Consider the following 20641-nt stretch of genomic DNA (forward strand, 5'->3'; position numbering starts at 1 on the left):
CTTGCTTAGAGTGGATCATTAATTTTAAGAATTAAATATAGACCAAATAGAGAAATTAAATCAAGGGGCTCTTGGGAAGATATTACTAAAATATGGAGAAACTTCAGGAAAAAATTTTGGTCCCCCTTCTGCTACAAATCTTTAAAAACAAAAATAAGGTCATCCTTTAGAGTTTAACATGTATTGAAATATCCCACCTGCCATGAGGGAGAATTTTAGGTGCAGTAGAGAATCACCTAATGCTTATAGAAAGAACACAGTTAAACTTTCTGAGACCTATACTCAAGGAATTTTTAGATTAGCTTTGTGAAGCCAGTGTCACCAACAGACTGTATTCAAATGGAAGCCAGGAAGTAATTTTATTGTAAGAGCAGACTAGAGAGATTAATCGCGATCAGCCTGTGGGTACACAGTCCAGTCCAGCTCTAAACTTTCCTTAGAATGTAATCTTGTGAAAAGTCCTCACCCTCTCCTAGCTACAATTTCTATATAAATTTGGCACCATAATGGTATTTATAAGGTTGGTGTAAATAGCAAATGAGACACACCATGTAATTAGGTTGAGTGTGAGACTTGGCATGTGGAATGCACTTAAAATGTTATTCTAACTCTTGGCATTTTTTTTTCCCAAAGAAACCACTCTAGAAATAGTTTTGAGAGACAAAATATGACGGGTGTAGAGAACTTGAGCTGACTCATGTAAAACACTTCACGGAAATCATCCCCGGCAGACCAGATGGGAAAGCAGTGAATCAATGAATCACTTGTGAAGAGATGGACGGCCAACATGAATCGCTTGCAGCGTGTTGCTATGACAACTTGCTTCTGTGTGGACCCTGAGGCCATTCCCAAGTGTGGGGTGCGTGGCCCAGAGCAAACCATACCGTGCGGGACAGCGTAAGCCTGGTGCGCGTGCTGGGGTGGAGGGAGGTGGTGGATCCTAATGGGATGGTGGTGGAGACAGCGTTAGGAAATCTACCAAGGCTGCGCTGGCGAGGTGGGGAAGGGAGAGGCAAACGGTAGGGAAAGCGTCTCTGCACGTGTTTCTTGGTGTCACTGCCTCCTCTCCCATGACAGTCCAGCCAGCCTGCAGCTCTAGCTGCTTAGCCACCGGTGCTCCAAAAGGGTGGGAATTGGTGAATTCTTGGGGCGTTTCTTCAGATTTTCCCCCACCCCTGGAAAACAGCTCTGAAGGGACCCATGAAAAGTGCCTCATGAGAGTAGTTATTAAGAGCATTTACACAGAAATCTCTCGGATAAACCTAGAACCTTTCACATTTACTTTAAATCTGAAGGGCTTCATAATATTCCTGGAACCACAGTAAAAGCTTCCAAACAAGATTTGTGGAGTTGGGCAAAAGCTCTCCTAGTGGATGAGAAAAGGCTAAGGCAGGGGTAAAAACGTAATCAGATTGTGGAGGGTAAATTAGGCAAATGTTAAAGATGAAAACTAAGAAGCAGAGCCTGGCTCCGCGATGGCCCCGGGAGGCAGCGTCTCCACCAGACACGTGGCCACGCACAGTGTCTGATATACAGGCACACGTCTTCCCCGCAGCACAGGAAAAGCCATGCCGCCATGTGCTGACAGGGTGGGGCAGGAAATACGAAATACCCATCTAAAATTAAACAATCACTCAGAATTCTGGGCTTTGCATGACAGCAAGAAACCCATTGAAGACCACGTTCTGAGTTATTCTGTGTCACTCTGACTTAGATGTCGGTCTCACGCCCAGATGAGATCGTCTCCTTCCCATGTGGCAGCTAGCCCCTGTTCACTCTTAATAGCGCACTGACACTTCTGTTTCTGCTTTCTATACATTGCTCATTTTAGGAGCCACAAAGGCTGATTTGTTTTTTTTTTTTCTTTTTTGGCCTCTGTTTGTTTGTTTGTTTGACTTTTCAAGTCATTGTCTACACATGTATATGTGCACAGATTTAACTACAAGAATGTTTATCTCAGCATGGCTCATAATAGTGGAAATTTGAAAAAGTTCTAAATGTTTCACAAGAATAGGTGGCCGTATCGTGATGATGGGATGTGCAATGTCATAAATCATGTGGCATAGTGAACAACACAGACAAACATTCACAAGCTAGTGTGATCTGGGAAAAAGTCATTATAGGATAGTTGTGCCCAGAAGATCCCCTTTGCATATTAAAATAAAATATATAAGGAGCGACTACAGGAAATAAATACCACCAGAAATTATTAGGAGTGATGTTATTATTGAGATCATTTTTATTTTATCTAACTTTTTCTATATTTTCCAAACTCCCTGCAATGACTATGTATTCCTGTGTGATCAGTTTATTTTTTCAAGGATTATGTTTGGGGACCTATTGACATAGCATTGCATTGACATAGATATGCATTGGTAATGTTTTTCCACTCTCAGAATTCCATACCCTTTTAGGTTCGCAGATACCCAGCTGGTCTACTAAAAATATTATACTGTCTATTTCTGTAGTCTTTTATATGGATCTCAAGTTTATACATGAAAATTAGCCCATTAAAATGTTATTATATAAGGTAATCTCCTTCAGCATTAATTTAAAACCATATTTTGCCCCTAATGTTTCCTTTTTTAAAATCGTAACTAGGTTTTTATGATTAATTAGACTAATTCTTTATTTAAAAAGAATTCCTTCCGCTGTTCAGGGACTAAAGACTTCTTACAAACATAAGTTCTGAGAGTCGCTGATGGCATAGTAAATGCCTAATTCCCTCCCTGGTGGTAGCTGAGATGCACTGAGAGCCAAGCCTACTCTCCTGCGTGTACATGAACATTTAATTCCATGAACCGAGGAGTTCCCTCTGCCAACTGCATCACTACAGCGAAACACTGAACTTTTCTTAAAAAAATTATTCTGCCTCCTAAAAGCCTCACCATCTGCTAGAGATGGACTCAGAAACAGGGAGAAATCTGCTTCACAGAACAACATGAAGTCATTGAACCTTGAGCTGAAAGGATCTAGAGTGCTGCCAGGCAGACTTTTCCCAGTTCAGGGAAGAAGAGGGGAAAAGCCTGTTAAATAAAGAGTAAATATAAGGACTGAAGGGTAAACATGGCATTTATTTTTTTAATTCTGAAATGTTGCAGTTGGAAATCTTTCCTATTTTATTTATTTTTTTAATGTTTATTTTTGAGAGAGAGAGAGAGAGAGAGAGAGAGAGAGAGAGAGAGAGAGCATGAGCAGGGGCGAAGCAGAGAGAGAGAGAGGGAGACACAGAATCCGAAGCAGGCTCCAGGCTCCAAGCTGTCAGTACGGGGCCCAACACGGGGTTCAAACCCACAAAGTACAAGATCATGACCTGAGCCAAAGTTGGACACTGAACCGACTGAGCCACCCAGGTGCCCCTCTTCCTTATTTTACAAAGTGGACAATCAAGATAATTAATGAAAATCCACAACAATAATCCCTAATTTTAAAATTTAGCATTCTGAGCTATGGGTTCTCATTCAAGCCACGTGCCCCTTAGATGGTAGAAGGGAACTTCCATGCACTTGCTGATGGTCTGAGGAGAGAGCTAGGTGAGGTCCCCGAGGGAAGGAAGTGCTGATAGGGCAATTTCAATTTTTAAGCGTCCGATGTACTTCTTCCTGTCTTCAGGGTAGAGTGGAAGTTATCTGTAGGTCTGATTATTAATCATCCTCATTCTGTCTTTCACATTTGAGAGAATATTGAGAGGGGAAACACACAGAGTTTCTTTGGAATACAAGAGCAAAGGCAATCTTTTGAGGGCTAATGTGTCTGCCTCATTAACTGCAGCAAATTCATGCAATCACATGAAAATTCTTCACTGTGAGGGATGGCCAGGAAAGATCAGCATTTCCTTCTGAGGAAAGGGATTTTGATTACACTGAGATAAATAGCTCTCCTTTTAATTTTTCATGATTTAAAAAAAAAAAAATCACCCTTTGCTTGGACAACACCAGAATCTTAAATTTCTTGTAAAATGCATCTTGTTACTCTTAATGATAATATGACGTATGTGGCTTAATAATCAATGAATACACTGCATTCTAAACTTTTGCACCCAGATCATGATTGGTACAATGCAAGATTCATATCTAGTGCAGAGACATAAATTGAATTGTTTGGTATATTGTTGTCAGTTTTTATGAGTGTTTTGGGACGGCAGTTGTCCTCAGAATTAAAAGAGCTTATCTCTGAATTCTAAGCCAAATGCGAGGTGTCCCAGAAGCAAACTTCCTTTGACAGACAGTTAGAGGAAGCGTGACTCATCTGCCCAGGAAGTGTTTAAGGAGGTGCCATGATGATGAAAGTCGGCTCAGACCCGTTGTTACTAAGACATAAAATCTCAAATGCTTTTCTCCCGTTGGCAAGTGGGATACTGACTACCATACTTCTTAGATTCAGATATAGAATTCCCATGGCTTTTGTAGAAAAGCTGAGAGGCCAGGAGACAGAAGCCCTGCTTTCAATACATGGGACCAATCTATCCTCATCACAACTGGGAAGGCTGTTTTGGAAGTCATAGCTTTGCACGGACTGCAAAATATTTTAGATAGCAAAAGTTAATCCACAAAATCGTGTTTATGTTGAAATAATAATAAATAATACTTAGTAGCATTTAATAAGTAATATTTATTAGTGGAGTATTATTCTAAACCCTTCATGTATGTTTCCTAAATTTAAAATTCCTAGCAGCTCTATAATGTAGGTATACTGTTCTCTGCATTTTAGAGTTCTGGAAACTGAGCCATGTAGAAGTTTAGTAATTAAAGTCCTCAAGAATAATTTCTTTATGTTTTCTTCATGGGTAATTATATTTTAAAACAAGAATTGTCAAATTCAAGGATACAATAAAGTCCTTATTCTCTGTAATAATAGAGAAAACTAAAAATAATTTCTAGGGACACCTGAGTGGCTCAGTCGGTTAAGCGATCAACTTCAGCTGAGGTCTTGATCTCATGTTTTGTGGGTTCGAGCCCGGCATCGGGCTCTGTGTTGACAGCTCAGAGACTGGAGCCTGCTTTGGATTCTGTGTCTTCCTCTCTCTCTGTCCCTTCCCCACTCTCTGTCTCTCTCTCTCTCTCTCTCTCTCAAAAATAAATAAACATTAAAGAAATAATAGTAATATCTAAATTATAATGATCACATGCAAAACTCCATTAGTCAATGGAATCAACATATTCTTTGTTATATTTAACAGAGCTTCGAGTGAAGTAAGAGGACTAAAATGTTGGCTTCATCATTTATCCTTTGTGAGAAGTGCCAAATGCATCAGTGACGCCAGCTGCAGACAGAAAGAGGAAACTCAAGTGTCTTAAGAGATGAACCATTAATTATATCTCAGGCTTGTCTTCGCCTGGACCAGCCCCACTCCCATCCAATCATTGGTCCACTTCTGCTGATTTTACCTCCTCGGTGCTCTCAAGTCCTTCCATTACATTCTCCCTCCTCAGCTTGCAAGGAACTGGTGCCCTCTCTCTCTCGCCTGGGCTGGCGCGACCCCCTCACTGGATCTCCAGTTACTTTCACCTCCCTTCCATTTTCCCTTAAAGCCAGAGTCTTTAAAGGCGCCAATCTGAGCAGGCCATTTCAGGCTCACACTCCTGAAAGACCTCTTGCTGCTCCAGGGGAGGTCCCTGAAACTCCTCATACCCCCTCAGGGCTGGGCTATGCTCGCTCGCTCGCTGGCTCGCAGGGTCCCATCCACCCAGAAGCCCCACACTCAGCCTCAGCCACACCGGACTTCCTTCAGTTCTGACAAGGATTTTCTCCTGGGCTCAACTCTAGCCAGGCCTCTCCGAACCTTCTTCCTGACTAGGCCTCAACCTTGGCCTACAAAAAATGAGGACTCTGGGCACACGTGCTTTCATCCACTCACGCCCCCCTCCATATTAAAAGACTTAAACACTAACATGGTTTCTAATAGCTCAAGGTCACATCCCCAGGATGACCCCTGCCCCGCTTAAAGTGCCTGCCTGAGAAAAGCTCAAGGCAACCAGAAGAATTGATGGTTTGTTCCAGCCACACCTGAGGCTGGGCCCCTGAGCACCCTTTCTTAGAACACTTCCTAAAAAGGGCTTATAGGTGTGAACCCTTCCTCTGTCCCTTTGAGATGTATGTGTGCCTCCTAGGACTCAGGAGTACTTTCTCAAGGATCTGAGAGCCATGCCTTTGAAATGTAATCTTCAGGAAGGATGGGACCCTGGCTCCCAGTCTGTGTGGGAGGGCAGAATCCTAACTCCCATGGCTGCAGCCAACAGCATGCTGCAGCTGGCCTGGCCACACTGACACGGACTAACCTTTTGTCATTTCTCACTTCCCTGAGTGTTCGGGCTGCAGCCCCCTCCCAACTCCCTCATTCTCCCTTTAAAACGTCCAGTCGCCTCCCTACAAAGGGAAGGGAGTGCGGTTCGTGCTGGATCCCACTGTAGGAGCACATGACGGATTAAACTCTACCTTTGCCACTCGAACTCGCGGCTGCGTTAGCTCTGACAGCTCCTCCAACACAACTTCTCTTTGAACTTGGTAATTATTCTTCCTCAGGGAAGACAAGGAAGGGACACAGTCTATGTGTCTGAAATGTATTTGAATGACCAGATGAATGGATATGTGAATGAATAATGCATATTTAGGGTGGCTTGAGGACATACCACAGCAAATGCGGAACAAAACAACAACCCCTATTTGACTGTGTTTAATTTAGCATTTCTCAAACTGATATTTGTAAAACATCTATCGACATTTGCGGCAGAGAGAGGTATAAGGGCTTCCCCAAATCGACTTCCCTTTTGTCTGGGTTCCTGAATCACCATGTGCAAGGCAAGGAACACATGCATACTCTCCAACACGACTGAGAAATAAACTTGTAGTACACGAAGCATCTGAGAACGTATAACAACAGCGCGTGTTACCTTAACTAATCGCAATATCACCCGGGCCTGGTGTTTCACAGTCACGGTACGGAAAATTGCATGGCTCAGGCCGCAGACTTAGAAAACACAAGCGTAGGACTTGAAGACCCAGTTTGGGTCCTTTCTTTCGCTTGAAATGCATGATTTTGTAATTGGAAGAGGACACTGGAGTGTAAGTAACAATAATATAAACATCTGGTGGACAAGATGACATCAGAGAGAGGATTTGGCAAGAGATAACATCAATCTTACGAAGACTGGGAAATGCATTGGACAGAAGTCACTGACATAATCAAGAGGATTTGAGAAGGGGAAGGACCGGAAGGGTATACAGAAATGAGCTGGAGAAAAAAAAAAAAGAAAGAAATGAGCTGGAAGATGATAGTGGCAAAGGTGCCAAATAAACATGGGTGGGGGAGAAAAGTTTCGAATCAGAACACAAAAATCGCAAAGTAAACCTGATGTCTTTATATGATGAGATAAATATAATGATAGTATCACTGCGTCTTGGTGAGAAAAAGATGTGATTCATCTTATAGGAATGGACAAGTAAGACCTATTGAAAGAGAAACATTCAGTGATAGCACTTGAAGGGACATATTAGGTAGATACCTATTAAAAATATTTATAACTCCCCGAAGAGAGCTTTGAAGTGAGGGTAAAATGTGTTGTCAGAGTCAAAGTGGGCTGCAGACAGTGATCTCAAGTGCTGGCCCAAGAGCTCGGGGGGGGGGGGGGGGGGGAGGAGGGCAGTAGTGCGGTCTCTAGTGAGATTCCCGGAGACTTTGGTTAAGTAGGTCTGGGGTGAGGTCTAGGAATATGTTTTTCTAACAAGATCTCCAAGTGACTCTGGAATGCAGCCAGTTACAGGGGCTTCACCTTCACATGGGCTTCTTCCTCAGTAGAGATTCCAATTTGTTCCCAAGGAAATATGTGGACACTAGTGCAGCACAAAGAGACATGCAGGGGTGGCAAAGGGAGATAATTTCAACCATCTGGACATCTCTCAGATGTCTAAACTGGAAAAAGCATGGAATTTGATGAATTCTTTAAATGCTCTCCTCTCTCGAAAAGTAAAGTAAACAGTGAAGAGAAATGCTCCTCTGGATTAATTCTGGACAGCAGAAAAGTGGTTGTTAATGTAGAACAAAACACTAGGAGACACTGATCGGTGTCCCTGAAGACTGTGATACTGACTATACCAGCCATGGGCCTAAGGTTTTAGGGAGTCCAAGTTCAAAAGGAGATATGAGCTCATGGACCAAAACAATTCAAAATTAAAGAAAAAAGAGAAGCAATAGAGAAAAGAAAGAAAATTCAACACGGATGACAAATTCTCATAAAATTAAATTCTGCCCACAAAGTCAGGAATAACTTTTGGGGCAATAAAAAGGGAAACCTCTGAAGAAATCAATTAAGAAGGAACAATGGAGCTTATATAGTTTTCTGACCATTTTATGAGCACACAAATTGGCTCAACTTTGGGAAACTGCACAGTTAGAAAAAATGTCTACTTTCTAAAGCTAAGATTAGGGCAAATGAAAGATCAAAATATTGGGGCGCCTGGGTGGCGCAGTCGGTTAAGCGTCCGACTTCAGCCAGGTCACGATCTTGCGGTCCGTGAGTTCGAGCCCCGTGTCGGGCTCTGGGCTGATGGCTCAGAGCCTGGAGCCTGTTTCTGATTCTGTGTCTCCCTCTCTCTTTGCCCCTCCCCTGTTCATGCTCTGTCTCTCTCTGTCCCAAAAATAAATAAACGTTGAAAAAAAAACAAAAAGAAAGATCAAAATATGAATGGATCGACACTTTCAGAAAAGAGCATAATGTGATGAAGGGAAAACAGAAACATATCTAGTATAATTTTGAAACTAGAAGAAGAGACAATGAGATCCAATTTACGTGATAAGGCAGTCAATTCCTTTAAATGAATTTTTTGGGCTTGATTGAATTATATCCTGCACTACAGAAAGGTATAGTTACCACAAATTAATTGTGTAACCTTACTGAATTTATGAGTGTTAAGAAATGTTTTAACATGCCAGCAGAAACCATGCCCCCACACACAATCTATGAGCCACACTGGCCAGAGGACTGGACTTCACTTCTCCTGGCCAGAGCCGGTCATACTGCCCAGAGGGGCATGCATCCACAAGTGGGCCAGATCCATGCCTTTACTGTCAGGCTCAAAAAGATGAGACCCCGGGGCACCTGGAGGGCCCATTTCCTTGAGAGAACTCAGACAGCGAATTCATGGACTTAAACCTCTGTCTACGCTCACTCTCTGCCTTTTGTGCTTCTTCGTACTGTGGTCCCACTCTTGCTCCCCCTCCCCCCAAACACCACTTTGCCTGGAGTCACAGTGATCTCCACGGGACACTTCTTAACCCTGAGATCCCCCTTGACCCCTGGGGAGCCTCTCCCCCTTGTTGATCACTGTCACCTTCTTTATACTCTCTGCCCTTAGCCTCCATGGCACAACCACCTCAGAGTTTCCCTCTTTCCTCTACACGCCACGAACACATGCTCCCTGTCGACTTAATACAGGCTCTGGCCTTCCTGCACATCTCTGTGCTGTTGTCTCCCAAACCCATCACTTTCATTTCTATACTGAATCAGCTATTAGAAATCTCCTCCTCTGTGCAGAGACTCAGACTCAGCATAAAAATTAAGAAGTGAAATCAAGTTGTGGGATGCACAAAGAATCCTTAAGGTTGACTTCCCACAACTGCATGGACAGTATGGTCTTATTTATTCCTTTAGGCAAGTGACCCTTCCTCCCATTGAATATTTAATTTCCAAATCTGAATCATTTTGTTTTGCCCAGAGGACAAATAATAAAGGATGGTTTAGCTTCCCAATGGGCTCTCTACCAACCCACACCCCTCAGCAAGGTTGGGCACAATGTCCGACCAGCACCTAATCGAGTCCTTCCATAATCTCAGCTTTATTGATTCAAAATAACTCAATTCTGGCTGCAGTAACAGTCACTCAGCTGGGACCTGGCTCAGTTACTTGAAAAACCCTTTAACTACAAGTTATTAAATTAATGGAAACTAGATTTTGTGTTTGTGGCTTTTCTCTTCTTAAGTGGTTATTTGTGCTTTTAAAATTTTCATCATAGACCAGCCATTGTAGCAATAGCTCTGACCTTGCCCCTTGGCTTACAGAAGCGGAAAAAAATCTCCTCCCTCTGGCAACACTGTCATTCTTTGGAAGGCTGTGCTGAGCTTTTGGTTCTCATTCTGTACTTTTGCTGCTTTCACCATCAATGTTGCACAAGATAAATGGCATATCTCTCACGTCATCGATGAAGGGCCTTTAATTAGTGGCTCTGTGGTTGTTGGAAGAGGTATTTTTTGGTTGACGGTTTTCAAACACTTCCAAAAATTATCTGATGGGCCTTTCTGTTACCTTTCCATCTTCAAGTAAGCCCGAAGAGGTGGAGTCCAGTGCCTGGAAACATTTCATCTCATTTTCTCCCCATTCTTTCTTCTAAAGCTTCCTTTAAGGTCCAGGTCGGAAGCTTCCCCCCTTCCCCCCCCCCCCCTCGCCCTCCCCCCCCCCACAGCTTCCTCCATTGTACTTTTATCAAATCACTGCTACGGTGCCTAACATGTGCTTATGCACACAGCGCTCTCCAAGACCATGACTTCTCTTTTGCTTTGTGCTCAAAGTATAGAACTGCGGTGAATGTGTAGAAATTGGACAAAAAGTTCAGTTTGGAATTCAGTCCTTTCTCATTAATTAATAGCTATCGTCAGGCTGATGCTAATATATGGCAGTGATGATATTCAAGTTATAGTGAGCTCACTGGATTCCTATAGGATCCCAACTCCATAATCAATGCCTGGGTCACAAATTCAGTAGAAGACGGCTCACACCTCCAAAAAGCTCATAGTCCAGTAGAACATGTGGGCACCATCACAACTGGTAAAAATGTGGTAAGGTAACTGGCTGTGTTTGAAGTGTGAGCAAGGGGCTTTGCGAGCAAATTTCCATTTTCTCTACAGAATGCACAAGATCTTACCACGTGAAGAAAATAAAAGGATGGCTACTCCAGGTAAATGGAGTGAGACAACCATGCCGTTATTAAGCCTGTGAAGACCATCTGAACACTAGATGAAGAAAGATGACTTTAAAACCATTGTCAAGTTCATGTTTGTAAGTTTGTTTGATGTTATATCATACTTCCTTTGAAAACTAGTAAATATAACTTTCTAATGGGTAAGCACCATGGCTGCGATTTCAAAACTGTTTTGAAAAACAAAGGGGCTATTTGGAAAAGTTATGTTAACCTCAAACAGCCTCAATCAGTGCTAATTTTTTTTAAAGAACTGGTAAAAAGAAGGTGAAGAAACTTTTACAAGGATGAAGTTTTCCTAAGACTATGTCCTTAAACTTACAAGTGCTGAGGGTTGGAAGTCTTTGTAAGCAAGACTTCGAAAAGGTCAAGAGCTCACGGTTTATGGGCACGAGCCTTGTGTCAGGCTCTGCACTGATTGTGCAGAATCTACGTGGGATTCTCTCTCTTTCACTCTCTCTGCTCCTCTCGGGTGTTCTCTCCCTCTCTCTCCCTTTCTCTCTCAAAATAAATAAATAAGCTTAAAAAAACCCCAGAAACCCACTAAGACACTAGGTGGCACAGAGGGAATGAGGGGAATTTCATAATGTTAGCAGAGTGAGTACTTGTCACTCAAGAAAAGATTTTTAGTGACAACCTCATATGTGATTCAAAAGTATTATACACAATGTCAATGGATAGAATGATGATATTTTAGATGGGCTCAAAAGGGATTTTATTAATGATGAAAACTTGACGTCAAAATATATGTCAGTGGCTCCAAATTGTTTTACGAAGTGTAAAAGCAGAAACGGTAATTTCTAAATTAATATAATAGTTTATAAGCCATAAAATTTTATATACGAATACATAGTTACATTAATAGAGTAAAACAAGTAGGTCCCTAACGTTTCAATCTGTAACCCTAAAAAGCCACATGTGCAAATCAGCAAAAAATCTTTTATAAATAAAACATCTTATTGTAAAAACAGCAGATTACCTGATATTTTGGGTTGGCTAATTTTCAAGCAAGTTTCACTGAATAGCATTGTATACAGAGTTGAATAAATGCCACAGGTGGTCATTATTGTAACAAATAGAAATTTCTGTTTTACCAAAAGAAAAATGAACTGAAGTTTAAAAATAAAAACAAGAATCAAATCATGATTTCTAGTTATTGGAAAAATTCATTATTAAATAAAGCCATGGCACCCAAACATTTTCTGATCTCCTGTTTATAGGGAACAAAAGTAACAAAAAATAGAAGTTATTCTTTTACGTCTAGGATTATTGAAATAACATGAGGTCAATCAGTCCAGAAGTTATGTTGAAACCTAAAAACATAGATAATCCTTTGTGTATATAATTTAGTGGATTAAATATCCTTAGTATTAATATGATGCAGTGAAAGTGACACAAAATATACCTGTTCAAATACCATGGGTGGTTGGCATATCACAGATGTGTAGGGCAGGGTTGGAGATTCAGTTCTATGAAGCACAATAGTTTGGCTTGCCTACCTGAATCTGAAAATGCAGTAACTTATTTAGGTTCAGAATACATACCTCTAAGTAGTCTGTGGAGCAGTTTGTGTGAGTTTCCAATTCAAATGCTAAAAATGTATAATTCACCGTGTTGCCCGCTGTCACTTGGATGGTCCAGTTACAACGCTGATTGTCAGAATAGGGATTTGGATAATGTATACTCTCTAAGAGGCCATAGGATCGGTTCACAATTACCACGTTCTCACAGGCTGAAAAAAAACACCCATGATTATTAAGAACCACTATCATGTCTTTCATAATTGCCCCAAGATGTGTAAGATTTTCCTTTAAGAAAAGATCTAGATTAAAGTATATAGTTTATATATTTTATATTTGTATGTTATGCAAATGTGTATGCAAATGTATATATGTGTGTCTATATACATAGTACAGCGTTTTACAGTGAGTCTCCATTTAGAAAAGATGAGAAACAATACTTAAGTGAACTCAGAAAGTTTCAAGTGCCATGAAAATCATCGATTCCCATAAAGAGGCATCCAATTCCTGTGAACTGGTGAAAACCAGGACAGCTCAGCACTACTCAGGGTGCAGTCTGATTTGTTTACAGAAGTGTATTAAATATTCTATGCTTCTGTTTTTCTAACTTTAACGTTTGAAAGAACAGAAATCCTGACCTTTAAATTCAACGGTTTAAAAACACAAAGTTCTATGTGAGTGCTAAAAACGGACAACAACATGGCTTTGTTGAACATTCAGAAGTCAGCATGAAATTCACAATAAAGGCTCCCTTATTCCTCTGGTGAGTCATCAGGAAGTCCAGAACGAATAGAGGCAATGTAAAGGATTGGAAGAAGAAATGAACATCTTAAGTTGTGAAAAAAAGGCTTCCATTTTGAAAATACCAAAAGCTGGTATTTTCCTCAGCTGAGTTTTCAACAAAACTGTACTAGGTACCTCTAGGGGTGGCTGGTCCCCGGAGTCAGTGCCAAATTCAGCCCAAATTAATGACCTGAACAAGGCATATACATGCCTTTTCCTAAGCCTTTTCCATATTATCTCCATGATGTGTGATAAAAGAGAATGAGAGGATAAACATTATATTGAAAAAATGGTCTCTGAAAAAGGTGGTTCATAGATGCATTTCTGCTACTATACTTTTTCTGACAGGTGACTAGGACAGCGTTGATAAACTATGGTATGGAAAAGTATACATTTGTGTCTCCTCAGAATAGTCCTTTGCTGGAGCAAGGGAATACTCAGGCTATTCCTCTTTAGGTGACCTTTTTGTCCACAAAGGAATTCTAAGTAATAATTTTGTGGGTTTTGATGCCTGGGAGAAGTTACAGCTATGCAGCACAGAGGTATCGTGTTCCTCAGTGACTACAAGTCAGGGCAGAGGAAAATATACTCGCCTAAGCCATATGGCTGCTCTCTGTGCTCAGAAATTATTCTGTCTGCAAACCTCCAATTTCAAATGGCAAATTTTACAGAAAACCTCACTGGTTAGCTCTGATTTTTGCCTTTAAGGACATATATCCCACCTGCACTGAGTTACTCCTTCAGTGTTCTGAAATTATGAGGGAAAATAAAATATCAGGGGAATAAAAGGGAGGAATCCTTAATAAACAATCTGACTATAAGCAAGAAACAAATTAGCACAGCAATAATAAAATTAGAGAAATGATTATATGCTCAACCAAAAAAATGCATCCCTGAGAAAATTTAGGAGAGTTTTTCATATACTTGATGGATTTCTGCAGAATAAAGTTTTTCATCATTAAAACTCAGTTTTCAAAACTATATAGAATTCAGCCTAACCCCAAATGTAGGTGAATGTGAATATTTTCAAAATCACACCTAGTCAAGGTCAAACATTAATATGCCTTCAACTAATTCAAAGGGATATTGTATGTTCCCTTTAGATCTCAAGACTTTCAATTCTATTTTTAGGTAATGTGTCAAAATATGGATACATTTAGGTTTAGTGGGGCAAGGTACTGTGCTTTCAAATGCACAAGTAAAGTGTTTATTAAATAACAATTCAAGGAAACTTTTCTTAAACGTTCATTTTGAAACTAACATTAGAATGTATTAAATTCTAGACCTAGAAGGGAGATTTCATAATGGCCTTATTTAATCTCCTTTTTTAAGAGAAGAAATCATAGAACCCCATGGAAAAGTGACCTTCTCAGGGGTCAGGGGCCAGGGACAAACCCCTGGGGTCCTCGATTCTTTGTGCAATATTCCTTTAAATTCTACCATGTTGCCTCACAGGAAAGTAGATTTTAAAATGGCATCTCTAGGGGCGCCTGGGTGGCGCAGTCGGTTAAGCGTCCGACTTCAGCTCAGGTCACGATCTTGCGGTCTGGGAGTTCCAGCTCCACATCAGGCTCTGGGCTGATGGCTCAGAGCCTGGAGCCTGTTTCTGATTCTGTGTCTCCCTCTCTCTCTGCCCCTCCCCCGTTCATGCTCTGCCTCTCTCTGTCCGAAAAATAAATAAACGTTGAAAAAAATAAAATAAAATAAAATAAAATAAAATAAAATAAAATAAAATGGCATCTCTACAATGACAGGATTTTTCCACGGTAAAGAATGTGCTTATTCTCCATATGACTTACAAGAACTGTAGTTTCCCTTAAAAAAAAATAAGGTAACTTTTGATGTACAAGACCAAAAGAAAAACCAAAAACAAACAAACAAACAAACAAAAAAAACCCAAAAGTGTGGGAGATGCTATGTGCAGTGGAATGTCTAATTAGAAGACTGTAATGTTTGATACAAATGAAAACCCATTAGCCGTTAACCTGTTACACTGATCTTTAACTGAATGGCAACTCTCCCGGCATATTAAATACTCTATTTTCTAGAGCTTACCACATGCTTTTGTTTATGGCATTAAATTTAATGCTAAGCATTTTTCTCTCAAATAGAATTAAATCTTTCTCATAAGGAGCAAAGATTTATTTCAGTTGTTCAATCCAATGGGTTATACTTATTTCAGTCTGTTTCATTATCAGGAAATTGAAGACCCACTACGGGCACTAGGCAGCCAGTCTACATACTTACTCTGCCGGTATTTGGCCAGGAAGCCACCTCCTTGTTGACCTTCATCTGTTCTCAGTTTTAAAAACATGCTGTCTCCACTAGAACGGATGAGAGGCGGTGTTTCATCCCCACAAAGCTGACTGAGCAAATGAGAACTGGTACTTGAGCCATCATATACCTTTAATGAAACATTTTAAATGTCAGATGACCGTGGCTATAAACATCATCTAGAAGACTATACCTCTTAAAAAGTGGGGAAGAAATACATAAAAATACAAGAAATACATGACAGAACACAAGAACAGCCCTGAATCACAATATCTTTTTTTTCTATTTTTTTCAATATATGAAATTTATTGTCAAATTGATTTCCATACAACACCCACTGCTCATCCCAAAAGGTGCCCTCCTCAATACCCATCACCCACCCTCCCCTCCCTCCCACTCCCCATCTACCCTCAGTTTGTTCTCAGTTTTTAAGAGTCTCTTATGCTTTGGCTCTCTCCCACTCTAACCTCTTTTTCTTTTTTTTTTCCCAACGTTTATTTATTTTTGGGACAGAGAGAGACAGAGCATGAATGGGGGAGGGGCAGAGAGAGGGGGAGACACAGAATTGGAAACAGGCTCCAGGCTCTGAGCCATCAGCCCAGAGCCCGACGCGGGGCTCGAACTCACGGACCGCGAGATCGTGACCTGGCTGAAGTCGGACGCTTAACCGACTGCGCCACCCAGGCGCCCCATCTAACCTCTTTTTCTTTAAAAATTCTATTTAAATGTCTATAAACTTGGACCATGAACTTGAGCCACTTAGACAGGGCTGTGTATGGAGGGAAGGATGGGAACCCAGGCTGAAATCTGGAGATTAAAAATGAAAGACTAACACCTATTTTTGAGACCATAGCTGTTATCAGTAGTTCTCCTTGCTTTTTTATTTCATAGTTCATAATTTGTGACATTCTAATGCATTTTTTTACTCAGATTTTTTTTTAATGGACAAGGGTCAGTTGCTGTTACTATAAAAAGTCCCACCTTGATGACATCAAGTACCTTCTCCAATTACCAGTATAGTCCTCTACATTGCTAATTTTCAGTGCATATATATAAATTACACAGGTAATAATCAAGATAGAGCTCATAACCCCTCTGGGGAGATTTTAACCATCTCTTAACAGTTCATATTCAATATATTTTAAATACTTACAAGCTATTCAGTAATACATGCCATATTCAGAGGGCTGTCATTTTCATCAAATTTTCTTTTTATTTCTTCTTTTAAGTTTTTTATGTGGATGTTCTAAATGTTCTCCTTTCCCGAATTTCAAAGATAAAAATAAATGCATTTATGTGTGTGGGTGAGATGGGAGCAGTGAAGGAAACAACTGAACTTTATACATACGGCCAGATAATCTAAAGTGCAGTTTGGGTGGTACTCCAAGTGAAAGTCTTCAAATTCCAGCTCAAATGGGCTGCCGTGGCTGGACTTCAACCACCAATAGCATTCGGAGCTGTGGTAGTAGGGCATCGGGTAGTTGGGAGATATGAACATACCAGTGGGGGTGGTGAGATTACCCCCACAACCTACGGGAGAAAGAGACCAGGTGACACGTTTCCTTTTCTTTATGGTAAAATGGAATCTTCCTGTCTATATCCAACTGGGGCTACTGTTACTCTCCTTTTAACCAGGTCGCAAAACAAGACTGCGTCACCAAAGAGTAGCTAGCCCCTGTCAATGTCCTTTCCTTCTCTTAACCAAGACCACCAGCTTGAGGTAATATACCACGAAACAAGGATATTTCCCCTTACTTCGTCCTCAACATCAAAACCCAAACAGCGCTGTTATTCAGGAATATTTTCAGTGTTTAAGTTTAGTATAAACAGGAATGATAAAATATAGCCAGAAAAAAAAATGGATAAGAGCATGGCAGTCTAAGAATCAAGAAACCAGTCAGACAGGACTCTCCAATAAAAGACAGCTCTTTGCCATTTACCTGTTAATGATCCATCCCAGTAAGCTGAGAATCCAGATGCTGAGCCAAAGAAGTCACTCTTAAATTTTAACCATAGTTTGTTACTATGAGAGATGATTCTTGGAGGTGGATTTGAGCCACAGTATTTTCCCAGGGGTGGTGAACTTTCACTGCCTCCATCTCTGGGGCAAGACACAGATGTGGTCATTTACTCGTCACTGATAATATTACTGTATAAACATTTACTATTATTTGAACTTTGAGACTGCAAACAGATCAGTTTAGGTCGGTCCACTTTTCTTAAAAATACTCTAAATCACAATTTCAAGTTTTCAATTTTTCATCTGATTAAAAACATTTGAGTAGCTTAATAAGGAACATCATTTATGGTTTACACAACATTTGATATAACCAATCTCAAGCTGAGAGGAAGAGTTTAATCTTCTCTCTCTCAAATGAAGCATCTGGTAAATGTGTCAGAGAACATGGGATAAAGAGACCATAATTATTAACAGTATAAACAAATGTTGCTTCATTTTACAGAGAAAACTTAAATGTTTGTCTTCTAACTTGAATTTTTTCAAATTTAATGTTGTATTTGACATATTTAGCAACATTTTGAAAATAATTCTTCCCCAAGGACTTTTAGGGTCTTAAATCTACTTGGTAATCTGTAGCTTTTTCAAGCATAAAAAAAAGGACTCACTCAACATTCAAATCTAATGATTATTGTAAATCAAGAAAATTACGTTATTTTGCCATGATATGATACAACTCTGATTTATTTTAGTACCATACCTCACATTATAGAATAAAGTTTATTATAAAAGTATAATACTCTAGGCTTTTGAAAGGTCAAATAAAAATCTGAAATGAATACACACCAAATTGTGTGTGTACAAAGCCTAATTTATATCTATGTAAAATGATCTGCATAGATGGCAATATACAGGTCAACTTACCTTTACTGCAAATATAACTTTTTAAATTCATTCTCTCTAAATACCAAAGTATTAAAGAAAAAAGTTCTCACGCTGAAATTCACAAGCCCAGACTTTTATTATTTGAACACAAAAAACTTGGTGAAAACGTTACGGTTCTTATCTTATCATCATTTTTTTGGATATAATTATACCAAATGGACAAAAAACAGCCAAAAATTCTAAATTGATTTTCCATAAAGAAAGTGGGTATTCCGGGACACCTTGGTAGCTCAGCCAGTGAGGGGTCTGACTTTGGCTCAGGTCACATCCACAGTCGGGGAGTTCAAGCCCCACATGGGGCTCTCCACTCTTAGTGTACAATCTACTTTGGATCCTCTGTCTCTCTCTGTCTCTCTCTCTCTCTCTGCCCCTTGCCCCCCCCTCAAAAATAAGTAAACATTAAAACCATTTTTTTAAATGCCTGTTTAAAAAAATAAAAAAGAAAGGAAAAAAGAAAGAAAGTAGGTATTCAATAATTGCAAGTATCTAATTTCAGAGGAGTAGTACATCTGTTTACTCTGCCCAAATAAAATCTAGAGTTTATTTTCAAATATTCCCCATAAAATAATCACTTCAAAATAACCACTGAATCTTAGGCAATTTTCTGTTTTTCTTCTGTGAAGTCGGGCTCCACATGACAAACTTTGTATCTTGCAAGAAAGAGCACAACAGGGAGCTTTATAGAGAATTTCCATGCGTTTTCCTTAACTTTTCCAGGAAAGACTATGAATGAACACAAATAAGGAAAAAGGTGATAAAATAAAGGTGCTTACCTGATTTCCACAAAATCTGCTATGCACTCTCCACCAATGGCCTCCTCCAAGGAGAAGTTCGTAAAGTGCAATGCAATCTGTTGGCTGGTTTCCACCGTGATCCTATAAATGCATTTCCAGTTGTTGGGGTAATTATTGGGGAAGTTTGGAGAAGTAAAAGTCCCAGATTCTTCTGTATAGTCTGTCATGCATGCTGTGAAGAGAAACAAGAGCATAAGAGAGAAAACAGAAAACATCACGCTACATTTATAAGACATTCACTAACACACACTTCATTAATTTGTGCCAAGGGGCTTGATTTTCAATAGGCCATTCTAGAATGCTAACGAACGATTTCCTTTCAAAACAAAGTTTTTTTTTGTTTTTAATCCCAAGGCAAAAACAATTATTAATAGCAAACGTAAGCCATGTAGTGGAAACTGTTACATATATCATACGTTTCTAAATCTTGGAGGTGTTATAATCTATTAATCAATGCACATTACCATAAACATTAAACATTTAGGCTGCACCACGGAAATCCTAGAGGGAACCTAGAAATAGCTCAGCTCTGTTCTCCTTTTCCTCACCTTCCTTTAAAATGGTTTTCACCAGGGGTGCCTGGGTGGCGCAGTCGGTTAAGCGTCCGACTTCAGCCAGGTCACGATCTCGCGGTCTGTGAGTTTGAGCCCCGCGTCGGGCTCTAGGCTGATGGCTCAGAGCCTGGAGCCTGTTTCCAATTCTGTGTCTCCCTCTCTCTCTGCCCCTCCCCTGTTCATGTTTTGTCTCTCTGTCCCAAAAATGAATAAACTTTGAAAAAAAAAATTTTTTTTTTAAATAAAATGGTTTTCACCAAGCATGCATTTATGACAAATGAATGACAAAGCAGCACCTCTGCCACGTGAAGAGCAGAAGGTAAGTGTCAGGAATCAGACAGACCTTGAATCAATGCCTAGTTCAAATATTGACATGCTGTGCAACCATGAGCAAATTACTGCATCTCTGTGAGCCTCATCTCTCAAATGGGGATGGTAAGTATCTTTGTCTGTACATGTAAGGGTTAGAGATAATGCAATGAAGGGGCTTGGCACTTGGTATGTAACTCAATTAATGGTAGTGATCATTATGTTGCAAAATAATTCAGAAAAGTGTATGAAAGTAGAGCATAAATGATGAGGAATAAATCAGATCATTCATATAAAACATTAAGGTGATACTTGGACAATTTTATATTGCAAGTAAATATTAGCTTCTACTTTAAGAGTTTTTTGTTTTTTTTTTTTTAATTTTTTTTTTCAACGTTTATTTATTTTTGGGACAGAGAGAGACAGAGCATGAACGGGGGAGGGGCAGAGAGAGAGGGAGACACAGAATCTGAAGCAGGCTCCAGGCTCTGAGCCATCAGCCCAGAGCCTGACGCGGGGCTCGAACTCACAGACCGC

The 20641-nt window shown here is 40.1% G+C and overlaps 1 protein-coding gene across 1 annotated transcript in view; it reads right to left on the reverse strand.

Moving 5' to 3' along the window:
• Window positions 1-20641, reverse strand: part of CUBN (cubilin) — a 276911-nt gene that overhangs the window by 178933 nt on the left and 77337 nt on the right. The window contains exons 23-27 of the mRNA XM_043564676.1: window positions 19221-19413; window positions 17486-17646; window positions 16894-17075; window positions 15519-15675; window positions 12513-12700 (exon numbers count right to left, since the gene is read on the reverse strand). Of these exons, the coding sequence (XP_043420611.1) occupies window positions 12513-12700; window positions 15519-15675; window positions 16894-17075; window positions 17486-17646; window positions 19221-19413 (881 nt within the window). The remainder of the gene's footprint in view (window positions 1-12512; window positions 12701-15518; window positions 15676-16893; window positions 17076-17485; window positions 17647-19220; window positions 19414-20641) is intronic.

This window comes from Prionailurus bengalensis, chromosome B4 (assembly GCF_016509475.1).
Source record: "Prionailurus bengalensis isolate Pbe53 chromosome B4, Fcat_Pben_1.1_paternal_pri, whole genome shotgun sequence".
In the NCBI taxonomy this organism is placed as follows: Eukaryota; Metazoa; Chordata; class Mammalia; order Carnivora; family Felidae; genus Prionailurus; species Prionailurus bengalensis.